Consider the following 27,797-nt stretch of genomic DNA (forward strand, 5'->3'; position numbering starts at 1 on the left):
TTCGTGTTAGCTGTTCCTTTTTTAAACTATTTCATTGCTACTGTATAAACATTTTATTTATAGGAAGCTAAATTAAGCTGGGAAAGAGGAGTCTACCTCTGGTGTGTGAAATGTTGGAAAGTGCTTTGTTCCCTGCTTCAGTGGCAAAAAGCAAATGCAACATAGACATAAGGCTATTTGAACTCTTTATTTGCCACATTTACAATATTAATAACAGCGTTTCCAGAAGTTGTCACATCAAGTAAAAGATCTTCATTCCAGGCTGTCTTTTGGGGCCAAATTGAGACTGGATGCATGCATTTAATAAATTGTAGTCTCAAGTAGTCATTTTTGTAAATAATTAGTTTCAGTGAAAGAATAAGTTAGCATATTGTATGCATCTAATGTTGCAAATGTACATACAGCAAACTTTGCTATTAATCAACAGTCAAGCACCGCAAGTGGGGTCTCATACATAATGAATTGTGCTTAAGCCTCATGGGTTTCTTGATAGAAAAATAAAAGAAAACACAAGTGTAGTAAGCTTTTGAATAAAATTTAACTAGATTGCTCTGCATCCTGTAATTGTTTTGGAATCATTAGGGACCTGATAATTCATCCGTAGTTTTGGGGTGTTTTTATCTTCATCTGTCAAATAGGAGAGATTTTAATGGTATGTTAAAGTGTTGATAAAATACAGTTTTCCTTTTAACAATTTGAACGTTTAGGGGAGAAAGTAAATAGGCTTTTTTAAGGCGTTCTAGTCTGCCAAGTGTACTCTTTAAAGTGTGTTTTAAAAATGTTTTATTGCTTATGCATTTAAGAATCATTTACAAAAGGGAAAAAAAGTATGTAGTTCTTATGTTATGACATGTACCCTGTACGAGGAGGAGTTGAAAACTTACATAGAACTTTCTGGTTGGGGAGAGTGTTTTCAGATACCACCGTGAATTCCTCTGTGGTCGTGTTTAGGTTCTGACATGAATTCGAACCCCAGATTTTGAGGGCTTAGGATGCCCATTAGAAACTGATATCCAGTTTAAGCAACATACCTGTGACCACCCAGAAAGTGAGTAAATTGGGGCCCCGTTAAGTTTTACTGCCTCTTCCTCCTTCTATTGTTGACCTTGGGACGTGAACCATTGGTGGCCTCTGATAGGATCGTAAATGTAGAATTCATTTTGGGGGGTGTGCGATCGTGGGGTGGAAGGCATAAAGGCAAGGAGCAGGATTTATGTCCGTCTTTGTTACGAACCACACAGTAAAAGCTCAGCAAGGGTTTGCAGAGCACCTGTCAGTGCGCCAGCCAGCCCCTCCTGCAGAGATGGTGGAAATACCCCCTTCCCCACGAAGCCGTCCTCTTCACTTCCGTCTGGGCTCGGAGCGGGCTCCCTTCGCCCCCGGTTTCCCCCTGTTGTATGGTAGCATGTCTCTTCGTCTCATAGGGAATGATCTGTGAAAACAGAAAGTAAAACCTAGTACGTGAGAGTCAGTCCTTAAGCCCATGTGTTATGAGCAGTAGCAGCCCTTATCCCTGTTAAAATGAACAAATGTGTAAATGTGTCTCCCGTTTGTTATGTAAACTTCAGTATGTTGCTGATACTGCACGTCTGTATTCACTCTTCTCTTTGTCCCTTCACTACATAGTGCTGTTAGGGCAGCAGGAGAAATCCAGGAGCTGGCATCCAGACCGTCAGACGGGTGCCGGGCACACACAGTGCCCGCCAGGAGCCGCGCCGCTGGGTGAGCCCATCGGTGGGCCTCTGTCCTTTGTCTTTGACTCCGTCCTGCTGTTTGAGACCAGTGTTTCTGAGTACCAGCATCAGCACTCTGATTCCCCCCTTCCTCTTTTCTTCCTAGTTTAGAAGTTGAAATAGTCGCGCAGACTCCCACCATACACACCCTCCTGGTGGTGTTTCCCAACAGCTGCTGGCCACCAGGCCACGTCACGGGGCCATCGCTTGCATTGTCCATTCATTGGAGGGCATCAGGGAGGGAAGGGCTCCTTGGGGGCATCAGGGAAACATGGGGTTGTCCAGAAGGCAGAGTGGAAAGAAAGCTGCTGACACCAACTCCGTGTTCTACCTCCGCGTTCTTCCTTCTCCGCCTGCTTGGGCTACAAACACTGCGTTCGTATTCCTGTCAATAAGCCATCGTGCCTAATGGATCCTCGATAATTGCTTGAATGGAATCAAGACGTGAAATTCACTTGGAGTACAGAGTTTAAAATCTTTATTCAGCCTCGGTTTTGCAAAAATCTGTTTTGATGGTAGGTGGCACAATTTATGTCCCGTCTTCAATCCTACCACTAGAAGCAAAGCATCAGAGCTTTAACAGGAAGGTATGATTGGATGCGGGGCAAATCCATCAGACACAAGCACAAGAGAGTCTGCTAGAGATCTGTTAATTTAGACCTCATAGTACACTTTCCAGTGATATTTAGCAGCATGGTTTAAAGTCCCCTCTATTGCAGATTTAAAGTTTTGCTGAAAACGCGTGCCTTCCTGGGACTATGGGGTCTGGCGCTCTACTCTGGAGTCCGCACTGTGTCCTGGAAGACAGACAAGGGGAGATTTGCTTATCTGGCTCGGCTTGGAAAATGCTTCTCATCGTAAGGGTGTCTAAAATGCCATACGTGGCCAAGGCCCTGGACTCCTCCTCCCACAACAAGTCGTACCGGGCATCTGTGTGCCTCCACACAGACTAATCTCTCAGCCTTGCCAACGGACACGACCTGGGTCAACTCCTGCCGAATTCCACATGAACTCCAAGGGCTACGTGTCTTCAGGGCTCTAAGGTCGGAGCTCTTTTCTTGGGTGAGCCTCCAACGTCACCAGTTAATGTTCCCAAACTGTAAGACTCCGTTTCATCCTGTGAAGACAGAGATGTTGGAAAAGTACTGGGGTCAAAAAGAGAGGTTTCCGAACGCCCAGCAGTCCGCCCCCTGGGTGTAGCTAATGCCGCTAATCAGATGCGAGTAGCTTAGAACTTTTGGCCTGTTTTCTTACATCAAATGGGATTTAAGCCAAGTACATGACATTTTAATGTCTTCGGGAAGTAGAATTCATTCAGAAACGGAGATTTAGTGATTCTTTACTACCGGCAGAGTCTTGAGGCGCCCCCAGACCTGAATACCCAAATCTCCTGCCAGGCTGGTTGAGTTTTAAAGTATTGAGCGAACTGGTGACGGGGAAGACAGCGGGAGCCGAGCTGTCAGGACGGCTCTGTCAGGTTTCCTCGTGTCGTGCCAGCACTTGATGCAGCCTCGGACCTTGAGCGCGGCTGTCTAGCACCCAGGCCGGCCTGGCGCGCTTCGCCCACTGCAGGCGGTGGGTTCTGGGCTCCGCAGCTGCTGCCCCCCCCTCCCCCCCCGGCCCAGGGTGTGTGACCCGGCTGAGGGGGCCACAGCGGATGGGAAGCGCCAACTCGGGCTTCCCGTGTGGCAGGTGGACGGCTAAGAAACCCGTCCACTGGGGCCATTTCACGTAAACTTGGTCCACTCCCCTTGTGTCCCCCCTGCCTCTGGTGGGATGCTGCCTCTATCCCCTCGCTTTCTAATTGAAATCCGTGTCTGGAAACACGAGCTTCGTTGCAGGCAGGAAGGGCAGTCCTCCCTTGAAGACCACATAGGCTCCTGTGTGGAATGCTGTGAAGCGACGGGCCCTCCCTTAATACATGGCGGTAAGGCATCACTGCCTGCTTTATTAAAGACACTTCAGAAGTTCATCATGGAGCGCTTCACACTTTTTCCGTGTCCTGATTTGGGTTGAAGGACAAACCTGAGATCTGAAATAGTTTAACGCCAGAACGTCCTTCCTCCAAGCCCCAGAAGGGAAGGGGTCAGGGCTGCCTCTTCAAACGGGGCAGGAGTCCGGGAGAACTTCGCATGGGGCTTTCTCTCTGACTGGGGTTCCAGGAGCTTCCCCAGAAGGCCACACACTGTTGTCCTGGGATCGCCAGCAGTTGCCTCGTTCTGGAAGAGACCCTTAAGCCAAACGACACGTGGTTTTTTATGTTTGCCTGTGTCATGGTGTGCCCGGTGCTGTCCAGTGTCCTGCGTATGACTCAACAAAGCCAAATTCATTTGTCAGCCGCTAGCCAGCCCTCTCATGCCAGGTTTAAAACAAACAAACAAACAAACAACAACAAAAAAACAGGAGAGAAGGAGAAGGGCTCCAGTGTCCCTGCATTTGCCTCTGGGTGACTCTTACTGATAATACGTGACTGTGAATAAAGAGTGACTGTGACGTGTCCCCTTTCTGCCCTCTCCCAGCCGACAGCAGGTCAGGGCCCTGTCTGTGCTGCAGCGCTGGCTTCCCGGCCCTCGGTCTGGGCTCCCATGCGCCGGTGCTCGCCCGTAATCAGTGGGGCTTCAGGGCTGGTCGATAGGGAAGCCTGGAGAGACTCCTCCCTAATAAGTGCTGCCGTCACACCGCGGCTCGCGCAGGGGCAAGCGAAGCGAGGCTGTAGGGGAGGGCAGGGCAGAGAATAAATTTCGTTTTATTGTAGAAATGGAAATTTGTGTCATGGCTTTAAAAATCTGGTTTTATGTGTGTGTTTAATGCCATTCATTTTAAATGTAGTATCATAAATCCTTGCTTCAGAATCAAAGCTGTTTAATTACATTTCACCCATGAATAGTTACCTAATGCCAATAGAGAAAGAGTTAAAAAGGAGAACTACAGAGTAAATCAGAGGTTGAGATCTTTAGCACAAGCATAAAAAATCAATTTAAGATGAATTTTACTACTATAAAAATTCTTCAAATATCCTTTTAGGAGCGGGAAATGCTAGTAGGAACACAGCTACCAACCTAGTCCCTCAGCAATGTGGAGGGAGCGATGACCAGCCTGGCCCCTTCCCCTGAGGGCCAGACACCCCCGTTTCGCTCCGGGGCCTCCGAGCATGGAGTTGTAACTCTTGGAGCAAAGCAGGTCGCTAGTGGGTGCAGAGGACCCCCGCCTTATGTGATGTAGGCCCCCTGACCCAGGGAACCCCATTTGCCACGTGTGTGATGGCCGAGCACACCCCACGAGCCCTGAGAGCATCTGTGGCCCATGAGGGGCTGGCCTCGGCCGGCCCCAGTCTGGCCATGGAGATGCTGGGTGCGTGTGGGGCACTGTGGGCTCTTGATGCAGCCCCGGCCCCTCTCCTGCTTCCTCTGGACCGAAGCCACCCACGGGCTGAGGGTGGGGACGTGGGCACCTCAGCCCTGCTCACCCCCTGTGTGACCAGGTGTCACATGCAGATGGCCTCCTGCTCGCGGCCTTAGCCACAAAGCTGCCCCCTGGACGGTGCCAGCTGTGTCGGGAGGGAGGCCTGGCTCATCCTCGGTGGACCTGTCTCCTGTCCCCCCCCAACCCCGGGAGCAGGATGGAACAGCACGAGACACTCTTGCCCATCTTTACTTTCCAGTATCATCAGCTTATCAGCAAGGAAGGAACAGTGGGAGAACAGAGGGACTGGAATAACGTTTAAGCCAAGCACAAGCGCAGGAAGGTCCACTCCTTCCCTGACCGGAGGTCCTAACAGAGAAAGGAGTCAGGGCAGTGAGGAGATGGGTCTCTCCCCCCAGGGATGTCTCGAGAGGCCCTGGCCCCGCTCCTCTGGCCTCACCATGCCTGGGGAGGGAGCAGGTCCCGTGGGACCCCTCTGCGGAGTTGGGGTCCAGGCCGACCAGAGGTCCGTCCATGTGAGTTCCGGCCCACAGCGAGCTAGCGGGGAGGCCTGGGCCTGTGGCGTCCAGTCGGGAGTCGGCAGGATGGCCGGGCCGTGGCCAGCCCTCTCTGACTGGCCGTCAGGGCAGGCTCAGTTCTATTTGCTGTCCGGTTCCTTCCCCAGCACTGCCCGTGTGTGAGTGCTTAGAAAGCCCTCCCTGATCCACTGTCTGTTCTCTTGTGGAAAAACGGTATGAAGGGCATTCTGCGCATCCCATCCAGGGAAGCTTATCTCTGGAAAGATCCCAGGACCTCGGTGGAGACCCTCGTTTCCGCAGAATGCCGTGCCTGAGAGACTCGGACTGCAGTGCAGGAGCGTTTGTAAGACGCGCTTCAAGGTCTTTGGCTGCTGCCTGCAGCTTGGAGGGTGAGGTTACACGGGCTTCTGGATCTGCGGTGCCCTGTGCGTGCTGCTGTCCTCACACAGGCCTGGTCCGGCCCGCGCTCCCGGGTGCCGCAGCCACGCTGTCGTCCCTGTGCTGGGCCCCGCGGCCGAGTGGGTGGCGGCCTCTCCGTTCAGACCCTCATAAGGGCGGTGGGTGCGAGGTGAGAAAGGCAGCCCAGAGATTGACACACACGCACCCCCCCAACACGCAGGGAGGGAGACGCGAGGGGTCAGGAAATGTACTGCTTGGACGTACGCCACCCCCAGAGCTTTAGTATCTGAGAATTCTAGATGCCCTCTGCCGTCCAGGCCCAGCAAGCTTCTAGGAAGCCTGCCACCTGTGCTGAGCCTCCGAAGGTGAGGAAGGAGGTCATCAGAAGAAATCAGACTTGGGGCTGGCGCTTTTGTGGGTTTGGGGTCCTAGGAAACTAAAATTGGACCCATCATGAACTCTAGGGCTCAGAAGCACCCAAGTAAAGCCTCTCTGAGGGGATGTTTCCTCGTTCCAACAGAGCCTATCCCAGAGAGTCAGCACCTGCTGAAGGGGAGTCGGCTCTGGGAGGTGCCACAGACAGAAGAATCAGGCCCCGAGGGCAAGGAGCAAACTGAAGAGAGCCTAAACAACGTTGGTTTAAGCTTGAGATAAAAGGAAGAAGTGACCATAATGAATGAAGAGGGGGGTTTGGAGGAAAAAAAGTAAGCCAGAAGAGCAGTGTAAGGGGAGTTAGCCTCACGGAACGACCTCCACACAGATTAGACGCTTTGAAGCATAAGCGTCAGCAGACTGAAAGCAGACTTGGAGGAAATCCCCCAGAATGCAGCACCAAGTGATAGAAAATCATGAACGTGCTGTTGTTGAAATTCAGTGGGAGGGGCGGGGTGATCAAAATGCAGTTTAATTACTTCAACAGTATTTGTGGAAAATCTTGTTGATAACACGTGGTGATCTGCTTGGTGCTTGGTGACCGGGAGATGTGTACGTGCACCTGTTAGTCTCACGAAGGGGCAGTGCACACACCCACCGGAGCGGCTTCTATGCCGGTCATCCGTGCTCTGTCTTGTCCTGCTTCACCATGGCTGCAGACGCTCAGGGCCCCAGGCAGAAGAGCCCGTATACTAGGCTGTTCCTTCCCAGAATCCCCTCTTGTTTTCTAGGATGCGCTGTGTGTCTTAAAGCTGAAGGGGGGAACGTGGCTGGCGGACGTCCCACGCCCTCCTCCGGCGCCCTTTCCCATTGCTGTGCAGCAGTGGACTTTTACCCATGTGGGTAGAGTAGACGTTTGTTTGCTTTTCACATGTGTGGACGCAGGGCCTAGAGGCTTATTAAGCTCCTGTTACCGCTTTTGCAGAGCCGTGGAGGCCCCCCCTCTTCCTGAGCTGCTCGGCTGTCCAGGGGAAATGACGGCGCCCCTGAAGCAGTGCGTGGCCTGGCTGGATGCCTATTTCCATGAGCCGGCGGCCCTCAAAGACCTCCCCTTGCCTGCGATTCACCATCCCGTTTTCCAGCGAGGTCAGTAACTCCGCCGCCTCCTAGGGTTTCGTTCAGGGAGCTTGACTTATTAACTATCACTTACATCACAGCTCATTTTATCGACTATACTGACTTGGTATTTTTACATCATCTAAACAGAGACAGCATGTGGCCACGCTGTAAGGACAAGAGTTCACGATCTCCACCCATTCCAAACGCTTGTGTTAGTTTTGGCACATGGTCACATAATTCTTGGCAAAGGCAATAAAAATGATGCATGCAGATCGACTCTTAACTCTTGTTGGCTGAAGGGTTTAAATGGGAACACATCTGAATAGCAGTGAATTTTTCAATAAGCTTATTGTTAACTTAAACTATCTGCTTGCCAACAGCACAGAAAATGAGGCTTGTACATGGACAATTAGCCACTTCCATAAACTCGGTTGGTGACATTTACATCAGAGTGGGTAGCCGCACTGTGTCTTCTTGAATAAGTTTTCAGTTTAATTTCTCAAACTTAACCTAGTTTGATATAGTGTCCTTAAAAGATGAATTGAGAACGTATTGCCTAAATGTTGTATGCCAAAGGCACATGATCTATGGTCACCAAAAACATTTTCCCAGACATTTCCTTTTAAGTTGTTGTTGGGACTTTAATTACAGCAACTAAAATTATTCTAGACATGTGCCGGGGGCTTATTTTACGTAGTGATTTTTTTTATATTCGTTTTAATAAAGCGCGTGTATATGTATATACATCTCTGTAGAGATGTGTAGACACATATGCTCAGGGGACAAAATTACCCTGAGATTTTAGATAAGGTGCATTTAAAGCAATCTTGAATTTCGAAATGGATGAAACGAGCTTAACGGTATTCTAATAGCTGCCATGATTTTCAGCAAAAAGGAACTTGAAAATGGAGTAGAATTTCCAGGGGCAGTGGATAGAGAAGCCCCTGTGAAGTTGAGCTAACACCTGAGTTGACTAACAAGGTCAGACAAGTGAGCAGAGAACACCTTGAGCTTTGTTGCACATAATGAACTGAAATGGTACAGCCGTAATGAACAGGGCCCCCTCTTCACCCCCTGTGTCCTCCGGAACGGTCTCCAGCATGGGTGTGGGAGCTACAGCAAGCCTTTGCCTGTCACTGTGCACACGTCCAGAAACCCTCCCTGGTCTGCATCCTGGATGGGCCCTCAGGGCGCGGGGGAGGAGCCTCAGCTGCTCCCCGGTAGCTTGAGCCAACTGGGTGCACGGATGCCGCAGGACGCGCGTATGACCTCTGTGTGCTGCGCAGGCTGAGGAACTCCGGTGTGGTTGGGTTCTGAAGTAGGGGCTTGGGGATCCTGGTGCTCTGAGCTCGTGTGTCCACATCAGCACTCGGGGAGTACTGCTGTGTCGCTAGGGGAAGGAAGAGTTGCCCGACTGGCTTCCCTGCCCTTAAGTCTAATGAATAGTGAGCTGAAATTTAAGGTTTTGAAAGTTTTAGGACGGAAAAATTATAAAGCCAAGACAGGAAGTCTCTATATAATCAAAGGGGCGTTGGGGAGTGAGCTTATTAAATCCTGAGGTCCTGTCCTCAGTGTTTGAAGAGGGTTGGGACTGGCCACACTTATCCTGCCTCCCTGGCCTTGGGCCCCAACGCCCACGGCCTCTGCTCGGCTAACCGGTCACGGTCAGTGACCAGGACGCGCCGGAAGCAGCCGCTGGGGTAAGGATGAAGGCCATCCAAGCCAACCTAGAAGCCTTCTCCGTCGGGCGAGCCCCACAGTGCTGGCGGGCACTTCCAACTGGGGCGAGATCCTCCTAGCCAGCTTTCGGGGAGACAGGGTCCCCTGGGCCAGCCCTGCCTCCTGACAGTTAGTGGTTGCTGCGGGCCGGGATTTCCCACGCCTCGGCATGTGCAAGCCAGGTTTTTCTAATTTAGCTCAATCGCTCACTCCCAGGCAGGGACCAGGTGTGGGGATTTTACGGTTTAAGAGGGGAGGTGGTGGATGGTTATAATACAATTGCTAACACGGAGTTAATTGGCACTAACCCCCAGATGTGGTAACACCCCTTTCTAGCCAGTGGTAGTTGGCTTTGCTCTGTTTCTACTTTGGATCTTGTGGCAACGCTGAAATCATGGCGAGCGGGCGGGTCCCGTGCAAGGAAAATCCTCTGGCAGGCTCAGAGGCTCTGGAAGCTGTGCTTTAACATAAAGAAAGAAACCTTTGCAAACTGGGAGGCATGGGTACATTTCAATATGGAATAAATGCTTTTTTTTTTTTTTTTTAACAAATTCTATTTTCTGTGCGTCTTAATTTTTGAACACATTTAACATGGCTTGGCATATCATTTTTCCATCATGGTCTTGCCTCTGAGATTTAGGCCAGGCCTGCCTATTTCAGTGTGTTTTAAAAACATAATCCTGACTGTGGCCACCCTTGCGCTCCAGCCCCCTGACCTGTATTATTTTCCTCGGGTGCTGGCCTGTGGACCGGGGACCCCTATGCTGCGTCCCGTGGGCCCCTCTCCTGCACGGGCCAGACTGCTTCACCGTTTCAGGCTCGCTGTGAGATGAGTACACCATTCACCATTGGCTCATTTTGTAAGGCGGGTCACACACACACACACACACACACACACACAGAGTTAAGCATATAAAATTGCCAGTTTTGTAGGTTAAAACTTAACAAATAGTGGAAATTTCACATAGTTCCACTTCTCTTGGAAATCCTCCAAGATTGATTAGTAGTAACAAGTTAATTGTCTGGGTGTTTTGGCCAAGGAACCATGAAGCTGTCTATCCTGACCAGAAGTCTGGAAGTCTCTGTGGCTGCCTTTTTCTGGAGCCGCCACAGATAGGGTGTTTCTCTGTGGGAAGGGAAGGCTGCAGTTACTTGGAGTGAAGTTTGGGGTGCTGTTGAGGGAGTTAGAAGAAAAGCAAGTATTGACTAAGATGCATTCATTTTCTTGGGATATTGTGTTTTTAGTAGAGAGCATTTTCTTTAAAAAAATGGGTTGTTTTTGGAGTATTGAGGCGTTTTGCCCTTTGCTAATCTGCTTTATTAAAGTATCAGCATTCGGGGCGCCTGGGTGGCTTGGTCGGTTGAGCGTCCGACTTCGGCTCAGGTCATGATCTCATGGTTCATGAGTTCGAGCCCTGCGTCGGGCTCTGTGCTGACAGCTCAGAGCCTGGAGCCCATTTCAGATTCTATGTCTCCCTCTCTCTCTGACCCTGCCCTGTTCATGCTCTGTCTCTCTCTGTCTCAAAAATAAATAAACATTAAAAAAATTTTTTTTAATTACAAAGAAAATAATACAGTGTCAGCATGATCATTCGCGGTAGCCACTCTGAGGACCAGCAGTCTTGGGGAGCATTTTCAGGAGGTCAGGTGCTCCCTTATCAAGTTCTTGCAAAGGTCAGCTTGGTTTTGAATTCATTTTTCTCCAAGAAATGGTTATTTAACGAAACCATTACTCTCGAAATAAATCTTAATGTTTCTTTTATAATGAAATGTTAAAGTTCTTTCCTGTTAACGTTCTCCAACTTTGTATTTATTTACTAAAAAAAACGTGACTTGTTTGTATAATATGCATCTTTACGTCCTTATCTGTCAGTGGCAAAGCAGTTGGGAAAGTAAAAGCTGCACTTTGCCGGAAGCGCGATTCACACAGTTCAGGGAGAGCAGCCTTTTGGGCAACTACGACCACCTTTCAGGTTCAGAATGCGCGTGCACGCTTTTTTCCCCTTCTAAGCGCTCCTGTCTGTAGGGGTGCTCTGAGCAGGGGCGGTTGCACAGTCTGCAGGGGGCTGGGCAGCTTCTGCCAGGCTGGGGTGGGGGCTTCCTCCGTGGATGGCCCAGCTGCGCACCGTGGCCCCACATGAGGCAGCCCCACGCTGCGAGCCCGGTGGTATGTGTGGTGGCCCGGGCCCCGCACTGTCCGAGGCAGGGTGAGCCCCGCAGCGTGAGCCCTGCCGTCTGAGCCTGGCGGTGCGGGTGGCGGTGTGAGCCCTATGGCGTGGGCCCTGCCGCGTGCATGGCGCTGTGTGGGGCGTGAACTCTGCAGTGAGAGCCCCGTGGTGTGCGTCCGGTACCAGCCCCGCGGTGCGCGGATGGTGGTGGACCCCAGCTGCTGCTTCCGATGTCGTCTCACAGATGATGGTTTTCAACAGATGAGTTCTGAGTTTTCTTTTCAAAGTGACTGCAATGTTCCCTTTTAAATGAAATATTTAACACTTTAATAATTCCTTCGTCACAGCTATTAGCTCGTAGCTATGAAATCCAGTTGCATGACAGTAGTAAAATCTGCATTTTTTAAACCTGCCGGCGAGGAGTAGTTTTTTTGTAACTTCTCTTACAAAGCCTCGAAAAGGATTGTTGTGTTTGTGTATCTCTGTCGAACACCCTCTTTCCAAGGGGCCTCCTCTGAAAGCCCTGCCAGAGACTTACGGGAAAGGCCCTTCCAGGGTGAATTAATTAATTTCCCCACTATATCCTGGAAGACAGTCCCACTGTGCGGTGTGCCTTCCAGTGGAGGCCGTGTGTGGGTCCTGGAAGGCAGTTGGACAATGAGGAAATGAATGGCATCATTACCTCGAGTCCTTACCAGAGACAGTCCTTTAATATTAAAAATCCATCTCTGAGAGCCAAGCAAGGGCTAATCTTGCCAGCGCTCCCCCCACCCACCCCCGCAGCCTTCATGGGGCACAAGGGCTCCTCTGCCCTCCTGCCGTCACTCACGTCCACGAAATGCACAGCACACCCGGCCACCCCAGCCAGGCTGTCTCCCCAGGAAAGAAGGCGCTGAGCCCCCTTCCCGTCCGTGTCCCGGGGCCTGTTTTACTGCCCTTCACCTTTGCTCTTGTGAGTCCTGAACACAGCCCGGGTCCGTCTGCAGAGGGTGCGGCAGGGGAGGGTTTTGTCTCAGCCTCTCCTACACGTACACAGCAGGAGGCAGCTTTGTGCTTTCAGGAAGTTTGGACTGGTATTTTTCCCTGGACTTAAAAAAAAAAAAATAGCAAATTAAAGAGAAGATAATAACTAAAATAGGTGATGGCATTTACGGTTTCTGGTTGGTAGCAGTCACTGTTCTCCCGTATTATAAATGCGGCCTTCTAAAAATTGCTGGCCTTGCTACGATATTACCTAGTAAGGCTAGAAGCTTTGTAAACCTTCCAGTGCCCACTTATCGATTAGAACAAGCTAACAACACGGCACTTAAATTAAGTGGGAGAGAAACAGCTGGTGAAAATGTACTTCTTCCAACCCTAGAGCTGCTGAGCTGCTTTTCGGGAGCAGCAGATGTGGAAATCTGGCCCAAGGCCTTCTGAGGCCAGCACTGGGAAAGGTGCGGATCAGTAGCCTGGGAGGAGGGGGTGGCAGGCACCCGGGTCAAGGTCTCGAATCAGGAGCAGCCCCTCCATGTGTGTGGTTTGGAGCCACAAGGAAGAGGGTAAGGGTGGGGGTGTTTATGAACAAAAGTAGGCGTGAACCCTGCAAGTAAATGGCGTATGAGAGGTAGAGCGAGCCCTGCAAGTGACCAAGGTTGTGAACGAGCCGCCTTCCTCTTTGGGGACATTTACCCTTTCAGGGCCTGATAATCGGTCCCCATGAACCCCTCCCCACAGCACCAGAAGCCACCATTTTTCTCAAAGCGCATGGTTTCTCCACTGCCCCTTCTGTCTGGCTGTGACACCTTGCTTTCCTGGGGATGTTTCCTGGGGACAGGAAGGAGTGCCCTGCACGGGCTCATCGCGTCTCCTGGCCCCTGTCTGCATATGTGAATATCCACATCGTCTGTAGCTCCACAGCGGAAGCGGTGTTACATGACCGGAATTCTGCATCCACACTGGGGGTTTCTCTGGGTCAGGGGCTCCCAGCCTGAGCAGAAAGGAGCGGCACTTGGCAGGGTAGGTGCTCCCTGGGGGCGCCCGAGGGGTGCTGGCTCTGTGGGCCGTGGCCGTGGTCCTGCTTGCTTCTGGCTCTGTCTGCGGGGGTCCAGCCAGGCCAGCTCGGAAGCAGTCAGCATACTTCACCCTTAGCTCTTCAGCTTGACGGATCGACTACACTTTGGCATCTTGGTGAATTTCACGGGCCAGAGAGCCTGAGGTTCAGATTATGTCTTAGTTCATCATTTCCTGTTGTATTATGCAGTTTCCTGCCTGGTAATTGTCCTTGGTGTTTGTTTATTCTTTGTACTATGTGACCACATCTTGGATGAGGAGTTTTTAGTGTCAGCAACGATTCATTCAAACAAACAGCTTTGTAAGTTCCTCTCCTACCTCCTGCCCTTCATCTGAGAGCGTGTGTACCAGGATGCCCTAGACTGTTTGTTCGTGTTATGCCTACAATCTCTGTACTTCTCACCCTCCAAAGACACGTCAAAAATCTTAAATATGGGCAAATACAGATACACGCACACACATTTGCGTGTGTGTGTGTATGTATGTACACATCACACGTATAAGTGTGTGCATCATATACATACATTTCCCTGATTTTGAGAATCACTGCTCGCTCTGAAGGAATTTGTTGAAATGGATCAGACTCTTAGAGCTTCACTCTGTGCTCAGGTTGACATTTCTAATTGAATAGCGATTTTTGTCTGAGACCTAGAATTGCATATTTAAGAGCTGTTCTCGCTGTTGTACTTAACAACTTCTAGAGGTTCTAGGTTACGTATCCATGCGTCTGCCTGATCTCGAACTCTGCCCGCGGCCACGTGAGGAGGAGCGAGAGCCAGTGTGCTGTTCGTTTTTTGTAATTTGGAAGGTGTGAGCAAGGCTGGCTGCGCATCAGCATCTGTGCCATCAGGTTACAAAGTCATATGACAGTGAGCCCCTCAAGAGTGTTCCCAGGTGCGTCACTTTGCCAGGACACCCCCTGGTAGAGTGTTGACAGAGCCGACCAGACCCTTTAGGAGGTGTGCCCATACCTGTGGCCCAAAAGCGTGGTTCTTCTTTGAAGCGTCTGGGTGCGTGAAGTTCTAGATTCTGGGGGAGACCCCCGAACAACAGAAGCAAGACGACAAAGGGAAGAGGTGGCTTCAGGTTCTGGATGCCAGCTTCGTCCTCCGCACGTCTCATGTAGATCCAGTCCTGCGGTTGCTGCGGAGGAGGTTAACGGTCACATCACCCAGAGTGTCCCCTTAGACCTACCCTAGGAGTTGTAGTATGTGCCCCCTCCCACAGAGGAGAATTGAGTCTGTGCGTGGACACCAGCTCCCGAGATGCTGGCAGTGGCTGACCAGAATCACAGCGTGCCAGACCCGAGAGCACATGTGGTGTTCCTATGCCGCGAGCCCTCTGATAAATCGTAATTACCATGGGCTCATGGGAAGCCTAGTTGAGTGAAAGTTCCATCCTAAATACAGGGAGGTGGTCAAAGCCTGTGTTCCCTGAGGTTTCCATAAATCAGGCAAAAAAAAAAAAAAAAAAATGAACTTGAGAATGCCTTTAGTGAAGGCCACCGGGGTCACAGTATAATTTAACCAAGCTTAAAAGGTAACCAAAAGGTGGTTTGAAAGTCAGCTACTTTCAGACTTTGTGTAGGATTTAACGGGATCTCTTTTGCAAATAAATAATACTTGAAATTGTTACAAGTGTAGCTTTTATGGGAAAATACATTAAAATATAACTGTTACATCTAGCACAATAATTAAACAGCAAACTGGCGAAAGTTTCACCCTCATTATGTTCACGCATTTAAGAAGATCACCGACCGTGTTCCTCGTGTTGGGTACATATGGGTATTCTTTACCTCGGAGCCGCAGAGTATCAGATTTCTACCTACCGAGAAAAGAAAATTACAGTGTCTGTTTCCTCAACTTTTCATTTTAAATGGGCTTTGAAAAGTAGGAATTTTCTATCAGGTCTATATTTTAAAGTGAAAAACAGACTTTTCACTTAAATGTGCTTTCAGAATTTTTATTCCCACTGTAGGCATTAGATTAACGTGTGTTGCTTCCAAAGAGAATGTTTAAATATTTTTGTTGTCATAAAATATTGTATATTCACATTTTACAGGCAGCGTTAATGCATTTTTAAATGCATTTTTATACCATCCGAGAAGTAATAAATAGGATTCTCTCTACCACCTGGGTTTATAGAGAAAATTATATTTTAATAAAAAATGTATAGAGAATTGGACTGTAAATTATCAATACATTAAATATATAAATGTTAGTACATTAATGGCAGTAACACTGTAACGCTATTTGTAGGAGCCAGAAGTGTAAAAACTATTATTTAAATGCCTCATCACCTATGATTTTTACCTGCAACCCTTAATGTTCGGGCCGACTCAGAATACAAGATTTACACGTTGTGTGTACGTGTCAGAATGGGAAGATCTGATCTCTTTCCAAGGCCGTTTGCGTAGCCGTGTGATTCGTGCGGTGCTGGAGTCACCAGGACGGAGCAGACCTCCTGAGGCTCGGCACGCTGGGGCATCGTGTTGTATCTTAACGGCACAAAACACAGTGCGTCTGAAGAAGAAAACTGGAGAATGAAGTAGGGGAAGGAAAGTCTTTAGCCTAAAATACATCTCAGTGACGAGTGAGAAGTTTTGAAAATGAGATCAGATTTCTCCTGCTCTCTAAATGTTAAGGTAAACAGCCACAGTGTTTCAGAAAGTAGCATCCCTGGTGAGTCCTGCCTGCTCCCACCCCCCACCCCCCAGCTTCAAAAGCTACAGTATCTTCGTTGCTATGGCAACTACTTTTGCATTTTTTTGAGCACCGCTCTTAATTGTTGCACAGAACACGCTGTGTAAAGGACCCATCCCTAGACGTGCGTGTGTACACGCATTGTCTGCTTTTTCTAAAAATGCATGCTCCTTCCTCGGCTGGGCCACGGTGGTCCGGCAACATGGTCTTTTCAGCCTTTCCTTAGACAGTTTGAGGAAAACCCAGAAGCTGAGCTCATGCGACCTCGAGCTCATTGCTTGGCCAAGACCTACTTTTCAGAGAAAATTCGCAGCTCTTCCTCTGTTTAGAAAAAGATATGCAAGAACCAACATAAATGGCACGTTTCCCCCCCCCCCCTTCTTTTTCCTCAAGAATTGGGCCTTTGATGTTCAAGAGCAGCTAATATTAAAGGCCATCCCTGGCAGGCCTTAGAAACTGTGCCTATTTATGACCAATGTAAAACAGCGAAATCTAGCTGAGTATGATGGCATCATTAGTTTGTGAATCGCATCCTTGAAAATAACTGTGGAGGAGCCAAATCGGTTTAAAGGAAGATAACGGAATGGTTTAAGCTGCTTAGGTTGAATGCCAATTATGTTTTAATATTCAACTGAGCATATTTTACTAAGAAAAAAGGCCGCGTTGACGCATGCATAACTCATTGGCAGCGTCGGCCAGCTGTGCCACTCTACTCTGCGAATCACTTTGTGCATTTTAGTGGCATGGTAATTTAGTGGAGAACTACCTGAGTGATGGCATTTTCAATGAGCAGGTAATCTACAGAGAATTTTTATATGGTTATGAGTTCTGTGCTTCAGCCCAGCAACACAAAAATACATCAAGACCAATTACGGTATCAACTTTCAGCGTGGTACCCTCGCCACGCAAGTGCATGTATTTCTGCCCCAGGCATTTCAAATTGCATCTAATTTGAAATCTTTGGGGTTTTAATTAAATTTCAGAATATATGGAATTCTTCATTAGTACCTGCTCTGAATAGCAGATTATCCTTCTCTTGGTCTCGTTAAAGAAGTAGGCTGTGGTAAATAGCATGTTCAGGAACTGATCATTTGTGGGGCCTGGGTATTGGAACAGAAATAGTGAAATGCAAAATAATATCAAAAAGATTATTAGTCCAGGGAGAGTCTCTTGATTTGTATTTTAATGGAATTTTACATTTCTCTTAATGATTTGCAAATTGTCCTCTGATTATAAGATGCATTAAGCTTTTCATTTTAATGGCAGAGACACAGCCATTAGCAGAATTTTTTTTTCTGTCTTCTTTTTAGAGTGCTTCCCTGCAGCAGATAAATATTGAAACCATTAACACCTTTTGATGTTCCTCACAGCCTGCACCTTGGACCCACGCGAGGCTCCCGTGGTCCCTCCGTGTTAATACCTGGCTGGGGGCCCCTGCTTCTTCACCGGCTGGGTTTCCCTTTCCAGAATACGGGATTCGTTTTTAAAGTTTCACCGGCAGATCTTGTTTATTTGTGTTAAAGCTAATGCATTTAAATAGTATTAATGGCCCAATTTGTATTAATAAAAGCCGTTCTCCTCGGTGTGAAGGTTGACGGTGCTCACCGCTCCTACCCCGCGCCGGTCTGTAGGGCTGGAGTGAGGGAGGGCCGAGCAGCGTGCACGGGGAACGCAGGCTCGCCTTGCCAGTCTGGAGGGTTCTGGGGAAGTCCGAGGGCGGTGAGAGAGGCGCACAGGGCTCACGGCATTAGCCAGCTGACCGAGGCTGACCACAGCTCGACCCCAAGAGCAGGCTGCTTGCCTCCGCTTTGGCCTCTGAGGTAATGTCTTAATTTTCAGGCTAAGACTTCTGGTCCCCTACAAAGTGCACGCCGCTTATGTGACCAGAGCCATGGGTGGAAATCCACGCTTGCCCCCCACCTGCCAGCAGGCCCGGGTGAGGGGCGGGGACTTGCTGCTCTGACCTAGGACGTGGGAGGGCTGAGGCTCCCCGGGGGCCCTTCAGAAGCCAGCAGCCCCATGTGACCGCAGAACTGGAAGAACCAGGGCCACCTCCCGGAGGAGCCGAGTGAGGCCTGTGCCCCCTCAGCCCTCTGTTCTCAAGGGTGGATCTTCAGGCCGAGCGGGCCGGGCCGACTTGAGGGATGTTTCCAGCATCCCTGCTGACCTTGACCCGGCCCAGGTCTGTGAGCTGGTGAGGGATGCTCCCTTGAGCCTCTAGGCGCTCGTCCGTGCAGCCCTGCCCGCATGCGTGACCTCAGGCCCCGTGCTCGGCCTGCGAGGAGCCTGGGGGCTCCCACCCCCATTTCCACCAGGCCTGCAGAGCCAGCGCGGGGACTGCCGGCGCCCCTTGTCCGGGACGGTGGGGGCGCGTGCCGCGGGCTGGGTGGCTTGGGCAGCGGAAGTGTGTTCTCTCTGTTCTCTCACGGCTCTGGAGCTGCAAGTCCAGGGTCCAGGCTTTTCCCGAGCTGCCCGCCTGCCGCCCCTGCGTGGCTCCCTTTAGGGACAAAGGCCCCTGGGGTCGCGTCGCACTTTCTCCTTCCTTCGTTACAGGGACACCAGTCAGACGGCTCAGGGTCCCCCAACGGCCTCCTCGTAATCGCCTCTTTAAAGGCCCTTTCTCCAGATAGTTGCGTTGTCAGGTGCTACTGGCTGTTGGGACCTCAGCATTGAATTTTGGAGGACACGGTCCCACCAGTAACATGCTTTCTGAGCCTCTGATGGCCCGTGTGTAAGGCGGGGTGACAGCAGCGACGTGTAAAGGGGTCCTGAGGGGGAAATGAGACCTCCAGAGACCCAGCACAGGGAGCCCCTGCTGCCTTCGCAGCGGATAGAACGTGCTCTCCAGAACCCTAGTGACCCTCGTGGTGAGCAGACTCTGCCCGGCGTTGTGAACCAAGTCTTCTGAAGTGCTCTAGACATTCAACAGAACTTGGCAAGGACACCCTGCCTAGTGGCTACGGGACACACAGCTTGCGTCCCCGCGGGCTGGCCACACTGAGCCACAGTAGAGGGTCAGCGTGTCTGGGGAGAACTCCCTGCAGAGTTGGGGAGGAGGAGGGGTCCTCCCACCTGTCTCGGCTCTGATGGAGACCGGCCCCGCCAGGTTGCCCTTCCTGAAGCTTCTCTGGAGATGCCTGGTGCTTTGCTCGTTCATTCACACCCACCCTGAAGATAACGTTTGGCTTTCTTAGATGTGGGACGTCCTCCTCTGGGGAAACACGGATGCGTGCACTTCGGGTTTAAGTTTGAGGCTATCTGCCGTCAGACTGGTGCTGCGGGAGGCCGGGCCACCTGGCTCTGACCGCCGTGGGAGATGTTTGTGAGGTGTTAGCTGTCGCCGTTTCCAGCACTGAACGCACTTCACTGTCCGTTTCCGACCTTTGATTCAGCTGCCGTGGTTTGGGCCCACCCTCATAAGCGTGGCTCTTGGCTTTGCAGAATAGAAAGTGAGGGGATGTGGGGCAGTGGGCCAGCCAAGTCTCAACGACACGACACGTGCAGAAAGATGGGCCTCGTGTTTCTTAACAAATCCCTGGTATCATTTGTTTCTTGTTACTTTAATCTTACGAGGAGAAGCCATTAAAAGCCTCCTGTAAGTGATTTTGGAGGTTCTGTTCCTTGGTAGCGAGTCAGGCCTCCAAAGGAGAGCACGGGGCCTCTTGCCCAGGCGCTGCCTGCAAGTGGGAGGTGTCACACTTGCTCTGCGTCTAGGCCATGCAGGCCTGGATTTCGCGGCTCTCGCCTCCCTCGAAGCCTGAGCCCCTGCCGGTCCTGCCTCTAGGGCCTTTTGTCTCCTCGCTGTCTGGTGTCCTCGTTTTGCAGAAGCCCCCGTGAGGGGTTTACTGGGGACGTTGCTCTTCCTGCGCGCAGGCTAACTTCTGGCGAAGACCGTACCGGGCCTGCCTTTTCTCTCCATACACCATATAGCCGTGCTTGTTGGTAGAACTGGGGTGCAGGGTGGAGGTGATTCAGAAAGGTGGAACCTTACACGGAAAATCAGAGGGGACCCTTTGCTGAGATCAGGACCACAAGCAGAGGTCTAAACATGTCCCGAATCCTGAGGTTGCTGGCTGCCCCCAGGGGGTTGCTGCAGACTCTGCCCTCAAGCCACCTGCAGCCCAGGGGCAGAGCGCTTCTCTGAGGCCTTGCTCGTGACCTTGGGGTGCAGCTGTGCTAGGCCCCGGGCACTGCACGCGCACCACTTCTAGCCTGCTGCAGGCAGCCTCTAGCGCTTTTGCAAAACCCTTGAGTTTCTAAATTCGGCAGATTTAACCTTGGATCCTAGAAGCAAGACTTCAAGCCCTGAGTTTATTATATCAGAGAGTTGAGCCGTGTTTGCTGTCTCTTAGAGCACGCAGGATGATTCTCTGAGAACTTTTTTACAGCTTGCCTATCTTTCTGACAGACAAGGTCGTTTCTGCTCCTCCTGCCAGACCCCTGCAGCGCTCGGCCGAGGGTGTCGTTGCCCACTGTGTCCTACCCACACTCGGCAACGGGAAACCAGCAAAATATCACCCCGCACTCAGCCATTCCCTTGTCCCCGGATTTGCCGCAGCCGTGAGCAGAGGATTCCCAGGGCTCTGAGGACAGCTGAGCACAAATGGGCTTGGGGAAGAAAGGAGCAGACGTACATTTAACTCCAGAGGACGCAGATCTAGGTCACTTGGTAAAACCTCAGTTCTACCGGATGTTAAGACGTCTCACCAGGAAAGATTGCGTGACCACCAGCAGAAGCTTGGGAACGTGTAAGCAAAGCTGAGCCAGACTCCTGAGACACACCCTTCAGTACGGCGTGTATACCTCGATGGTCAGAAGGTTCTGTAGTTTATGAATTTCCTGAACCTCCCCAAATACAGAACCTTCTCCACAGCTCCTCTCCCTTTTAGCACCTGGGGATGGCTGATGCTCCCCACAGTGTAGTCTGGAGAGCCCTGGCCTATGGAACCGCCATAAAAATGACCTAGCCTTCCCGGGTGACCTTTGGACACTTGAGGAGACTCCAGAAAACCCTGAGAGGATTTGTAGAAAACCCCTGGGAGGTGTGCTGGGGCAGCAACGGCTGTGTGGCCCTCCCCTCCCTGGACCAAGTGTGCTCTGGCCCCTTTTTCCAAAGAGCAGGTGGATGGAAGTATGGAGGGGTGTCCAGATTCCCCCTTCCCAAGTGCCTTGGACACAGTTGTTAAATGACCCTTGATTAGTTATTCCATTTTATACATTGGGGGCAGAGATCCTAGAAATTCAGTACAATACATGTATTGAATTCTTTTCCCAGACTTAAAAAAAAAAAAAAAAAATGTCATCGTCTTCAAAGTAAAGATCAATTGGGAGGAAAGGGAGATGATCCTGAGTGGTGAGGGCCGGGGACTCCAGGCCTCCCATGAGTGGGTGGGGACAGATGCCACTCGTAGACAGAGCCCTAGGCCTGACCATGAAGACCCAAGTTCAGCTCATCATTTGTTGGACAAGTACCCATTGAGCTACATGCAAAGCCCTCTTGTAGGCTCTGGAAATTTAGCACAGAACAACAAAATTCTGGGCCTTAAGGAGCTTCTGTGCCAGGGGGAAATAGATACACATGTATATGATGTGCATCCCCTAGACTCTTGGGGGAGTGATGTGAGTGCTTTGAAGGAGCGTAAACCAGGCCACTGGGATGAAGAGGGTGGGGCTTGGAGGTCGGGGTGCTAAGGGCTCCTTTGGAAAGTGTGAGCAGAGGAGGAAGACGCAGTGTGTGTGGCACTCAGATGCTTGCATATTTCTTCCTCTTCCTGCTCCTGTGTAAAATCTAAACACCAGGAAGAACAAGAAAACCAAATAACCTTTTTGAATCACTTCTTATCAGATGACAGGAGCAGTTTCAAGAGCCTCCTTAATTGTTGAGCACATTGAAGGCAAGTTGATATTTTCATGATTTTAGTGAAATACTTGCTTCAGATAAAAGAAACTTCCTACGGGGTTTGTGAGGTATTGATAATAAAGGGAAGGTTCACGATGCCCCCCCCCCCCCCCGCCGGGTAAGGAATGGAGCACCAGCAGCACTGCCAAGTACCTGTGTGCCCTCCCTGGCCATGTCTGCCTTCCCTCCTCGCGGCCCCGTGTTTGCTGTTACATACGAAGGGGGTAATACCGATACCTTCCTGTGACTTGCCCTGTTCAATCAACATTGTTGTGAGATTCCTCTGTTTTTGAATCCCATGGAGATTTTTACTAATAACTACTGTTAAGTATCCCATGTTGTGAATTTGCCATAATTTGTTTCCTACGCTGTGTTATAGAAATGAGGGTTCTCACCTTTTTTTTTTTTTTTTTTTTTTTTTTTTTTTTGCCTTTATAAGTGATGATGCTACAGATATTCTAGTACAGGTATTTTAGTGTTCTGGGTGGCTGGAAATATGCGGAAAAGTATGAAAGTTATTTCTCAGTTTTCTTATTTTCTTTAAAAGATATTACTTCACAACAAAACTAATAATGAATTTTGGGGGTTATAATATATGTAGAAGTAGAGTAACAATAGTATAAAAGGTAGGACTGGGGAAATGATAATATACTGCTGTAAGGTTCTTTATGTTATTGGGAGCAAGTGTAATGTTATTTGAGGGCAGACTTTGATAAACCAAAGATGAATTTGTAAATTCTAAGATGACACTTAAGAAATAAAACCGACATAAGCCAATAGATGGTGCATACGCTAATTGAAAAGGTAAAGTAGAATACTGATTTTAAAAATACTTAATCTGAAAGTAAAAAGAGAGAAAGTAAAAAGAAAAAAAGAAAACAGGACAAATAGCACATCCATCTTATTTAAACCCAACTGCATTGGTAATTACGTTAAATGTAAGTGGTCTTAAGATTCAATAAAAAGGCATAGATTCCTCCTTACTAAGATTCGATAAAAAGCCAGACACCCCCCCCCACACACACACACACACACACTATATATATTTTCTACGATACACAGATTTATAAAAGGGTAAAGACAGAGTTTTGTGCAAAAAGTTAAGTAAAATGAAGTCACATGTATCAGAAAGGAATAAGTACACTTGTCTTTATTTTCAGGTTATATAGTTGTTTACATAGAGTATCTTATATAGAATTTTGAAAACTATTAAAACAAGTAAATTCAACAAGGCTGAAGATAAATTTTAATATATAAAGTTATTTGATTTTTATGCAAAGAAATTAAAAATTAAAGTATAAACTATTTAGGATTAACTTTAATAAAAGATACATAAGACCTGGCCATTGAGCAATATAAAACATGCTGAGAGAAATTAAAGAGGGCCTAAATACACATCCTTTCATCATAGGAAAAGCCAGTACTGCCAAGACTTTAGTTCTTCATGAACTATCCTTTGTGTTAAGTTCACTCAGGCCTTGAAATTCCCAGCTGATTCTAAAGCTATATGGAAATGCAAAAGGCCTAGAACATCTAAAGCAAGCTTGAAACTAAATGAAGATGTTAGAACTAGAATTACCTGATTTCAAGACTCACTAATCTTCTGTAATCAAGATACTGTGGTACTTGCATAAAGATCAAAACTTAGAGCAGAAGAGAAAACCTTTTCAACAAATAGTGCCTGAACAACTTGGTATCATCTGCAAAAGAAGAAAAAAGTTCACCTTGACCCTTTGCTCACACCATATATAAAAATTAATTTGATATGTATCTGTACTTAAATGTAAAGCGTGGACTCTAATGCTTTTAGAAGAAACCATGGAGAATACCTTCATAATTTTAACAGACAAATATCCCCTATAACACAGAAAAATAAGGCTACGAACACAGAAATAAAATACACTCTATTCAAAGTAGAAGACATCATTAAAACAATGAATAGGAAAGAGACAGAGTAAGAGAAAGTATTCGCAACGTGTATACCTAACAAAGGATTTGTACACAGGACATATGAAGACTCCTGACTCCATAATAAAAAGACAGTCCAGTAAGTGGGAAAAAGAGCAGCCTCTTCACAAAGGAATATTGTCTGAATTGATCCGTAAATACATGAAAAAGTGCTCATTGTGAAATTAAAGACCTATTACTACTTACATTAGCACCCCCAAAATGAAATACTTAGGTATAACTGTAACCCAAGTATGTACTAGGTCTATAGCGGGAAAACTGGAGGCGATGGAAGAGATCGAAGAAGAGCTAAATGGATGCAGAGGAATCCCATGTTCATGAATAGGAAGACTTTATATGGTCAAGATGTCAGTTCTTTCCAACTTGATCTAAAAATTTAACGCAGTCTCGATCACAGTCCCAGCATTTTGCCTGGTGGATATCAGCAAACTGATTCTGAAGTTTATATGGAGGCCCAGAATGGCCAATAACACAACACTGAAGGAAAACAAGATTGGAGGACTGAGGCGAGGGTACCTTAAGACTTACTAAAAAGCTGCAGTAATCAAGACAATAGAGTGTGGGTGAAGGAATAAACAGATGAGTGGCACAAAAGAACCCAGGAATAGACTGGGCTGGTTTTCAGCAAAGACACAAAGACAATTCAGTAGGAAAAAAAGATAATCTTTTCAACAGATGCTGCTGGAGTAACAGAAGATCTGTGTGCAAAGAAAGGACTATAGACAGACTTTCCACCCTTCACAAAAATCTAGCTCAAAATGGACCACAGGCCTAAATGTAAAACACAAACCATTAAGACTCCTAGAAGACAGGAGAACACCTAGATGACCTTGGGGATGGTGATGACCTTTTAGGTGAAACACCGGAGGCACAATTCAGGAAATAATCGGTAAGTTGGACTCTCTTAAAATTAAAAACTGGTGCTCTGTGGAACACAGCATCTGTGGAATAAGACAAGCTGCAGACTGGAAGAAAGTATTTGCAAGAGACACGTGTGATAAGGACTGTTCCCTAAAATATGCAAAGAACCTTTGAAACTTGGGGAGAAAATGAACAAGCCAACTGAAAAGTGAGCCAGAGACATGAACGGACACCTGACCGATGAAGATACACAGATGGCGAGTTATCAGATTAAAAAAAAAAAGTTTAACATCCTACGTTGTCAGGGAAATGCAAATTAAAGTAACGAGATGCTACTACACACCTATTAGAATGGCCAACGTCCAGAACACTGACAACAGCAAATGCTGGTGAGGATGTGGGGCAACAGGAACTCCCATTCGCTGCTGGTGGGGACACAACATGGTGCACTTGGGAAGACAGTTTGGCAGATTCTTACAAAATTAAGTATAATCTTGCCTTCCCACCGAGCCATCAGGCTCCTTAGTATTTGCCCGCATGAATTGAAAACATGCCCATTCAAAATCCTGCACACGGATGTTTATAGCAGCTTTATTTATAATTGAAAAAAACCCGAAAGGAACCAGGATGTCCTTCGGTAGGAGAGTGGCCATCTGTGGGTCATCAGTGTCCCTCCCCGGCCCCCTAAACCACCCCACAGGACGGACTGGCCATCCTGGTCTCATAGGCATGGTGAGGGAAGGGAAGCCTCAGGTCTTTGAACTGTGTCACCAGATTCTGCTAAGCCAGCAAGCCAAGCAGGGGCTCTGTCAGTGAGTTGCCTTGCCATTTTGCAGTGAAGACAGTCCTGTGCAGCCGCCTTCCCTCGGTGAGTGGAAGAGAGCACAGAATCCATGTCCGTGTGGGCCCAAGGCGTGACCAGCCCCTTGAGCTATCCCCTTGGCTTGGCCACATCTGAGGGCAGGCAGCAGTGTCCTAGGCAGGCCAGAGCTTTGGTGTTCATAGCCATGGTTTGAATGACTAAAGTTGAGTGGTTTAATTATAGAGTACTTCATTTAATTAATGTTCCCCCAGTCTGTTGCTGATGTGCAACATAGAAGTTCATTAATCTGAGTGTCAGACAGCATTCCTAGACCTGAAAACCATTGTGCTTTTCCTGAGTATGTGTCGTCGTGTTTAACCACACGACAGGCCTGTTGTACCAGCACGATGACAACCCTTTCAGAAAGTGCCCCCGGACTACAGAGTGTGTTCTGTTTTCGGGGCTGAATGCACACCAGTGGGCTGGACCACACGTTGACCTAACACGGACGCTGTGGTTGGGTAGCATGCTCATGGAGTGTTTCCACATCCACAGAAGCTCAAGGGGCAGAGCATAGTTTACACATTCTTGTAATGTTTTATTTTTAAGCAGCCAGTGCGGAGGTTTTGTGGCTCAGTGAGCCCACACGGCCATCCTCCGTATAGACTGGCCAGGGCCAAGGGCCCCAGGGTTTCCATTTTGTGGTCATCCTGTCCTCTCTGTGGCTTTTTGTGTCTCCTTAGCAATCATGCACTTTCAGCTGAGACCTCCTCTCCCCACCGTTACCACATTTCACATTCAAGCGTACCTCTTTGCACACATACGATCTCTGCAGAGCAGTGATTTTGCCTCACAGACCTGTGCCGTTTCCGAGGTCCGGGTGGGGCCGATCAGGCTCACACTTCGTGGCTGTGGTTCTGTCGGCAGCTCACACTTACTGAGCCCTCTCCATGTGACGGGGACTCTGTTGACCCCTCGGTGCAGATTTCACTTTCAGTCCTCGATGCTGGGACCCTCGTTTTTGAGTTGAGGGCACCGAACTTCAGAGAGATAATGAGCTTAAATGACTAGTAAGTGGCACAGGTGACAGGAATGCATGCACATGTCACCTCACAGCGTGAGCCCTCTCCTCACATGCCAGGAAGGGTAAATTCACCACGGCAGTCTTTGCTGGCTGTGCCGTGACCACATAGAGCCAGTCGTGCAAGTGGCTCGTACTTGGGAGCGTGAGCTGGTTTTGAAGTTGGCCATAGCTTCTGTGTTGACCTCTTGGTAGAATCAGGAGTGACTGTGACATCACTGCCCTACTGTCTGCCTGGAAGCTTACATTCCATGCTAGTTCATGTTTCGCTTTTTTAGCTCTCCAATGCCATGTTTTCCAGTGAGGGGTCTGAGCAGGTGGTGACTGCCACCTGAAGCCCTTGGCCGTGCACTTGGGGCACACCTGTGCCCTGCCTCCTCCTGGCATGCACATAGTAGCTGCTGATTGAATATTGAATAAATGAGTAAGAAACTAATAAATCTGAACATACACTGGGTCTTTTCTCCCTTGCATTATGTGAGCCTGAATTTGGGACATTACCTTCTACATAGAACAATGTGCTCTTTCTGAAGTGTAATTAGAAATAACCCACATTAGGGGTGCCTAGGTGGCTCAGTCGGTTCAGGGTTCAGCTTCAGCTCAGGTCATGATCTTGCGGTTCACGAGATCGAGCCCCGCATCAGGCTCTGTGCTGACAGCTCAGAGGCTGGAACCTGCTTCGGATTCTGTGTGTATGTGTGTGTGTCTCTCTCTCTCTGCCCTCCCCGCTCACATTCTGTCTCTCTCTGTCTTTCAAAAATAAACATGTTAAAAACTTTAAAAAAAGAAAAAAAGAAATACCCGTGTTACGTTGAGGCTGTGCTGTTCCCAGGTACCCTACCGCTGCACCAATGGCCCTCAGCTGCCACAGGTAGGGCTGAATGGTTGTGGACAGGCACAGGCCCATTTTCCCCAGCAACAGCACTGAGCTGGTGACAACAACCTCACCTCTCTTGTGACACTGTAGACCAGCCTTTAGCC

At 48.9% G+C, this 27,797-nt stretch overlaps 1 protein-coding gene and 1 long non-coding RNA gene across 14 annotated transcripts in view; one reads left to right on the forward strand and one right to left on the reverse strand.

Moving 5' to 3' along the window:
• The window catches only part of MGMT (O-6-methylguanine-DNA methyltransferase), a 296,999-nt gene that overhangs the window by 243,860 nt on the left and 25,342 nt on the right, over window positions 1–27,797 (forward strand). For all 7 annotated transcript variants that reach the window (XM_042907574.1, XM_042907573.1, XM_042907571.1 and 4 more), the window contains one exon: window positions 7,431–7,591. In XM_042907574.1, the coding sequence (XP_042763508.1) occupies window positions 7,431–7,591 (161 nt within the window). The remainder of the gene's footprint in view (window positions 1–7,430; window positions 7,592–27,797) is intronic.
• Window positions 179–27,002, reverse strand: LOC122201688. Of its 7 annotated transcripts, none has more exons than XR_006194300.1 (8): window positions 26,544–27,002; window positions 15,816–16,038; window positions 15,261–15,327; window positions 14,475–14,646; window positions 12,394–12,539; window positions 2,657–2,850; window positions 1,882–2,530; window positions 179–1,432 (listed from the first exon to the last, which is right to left on the reverse strand). It is a non-coding gene; the product is annotated as an uncharacterized LOC122201688 (long non-coding RNA). The 7 variants fall into 7 exon arrangements; XR_006194302.1 differs by lacking the exon at window positions 179–1,432 and adding an exon at window positions 23,684–23,804 and having other exon boundaries at window positions 1,439–2,530; XR_006194304.1 differs by lacking the exon at window positions 179–1,432 and having other exon boundaries at window positions 1,439–2,530; window positions 26,594–27,002.

This window comes from Panthera leo, chromosome D2 (genome assembly GCF_018350215.1).
Source record: "Panthera leo isolate Ple1 chromosome D2, P.leo_Ple1_pat1.1, whole genome shotgun sequence".
NCBI classification, from domain to species: Eukaryota; Metazoa; Chordata; class Mammalia; order Carnivora; family Felidae; genus Panthera; species Panthera leo.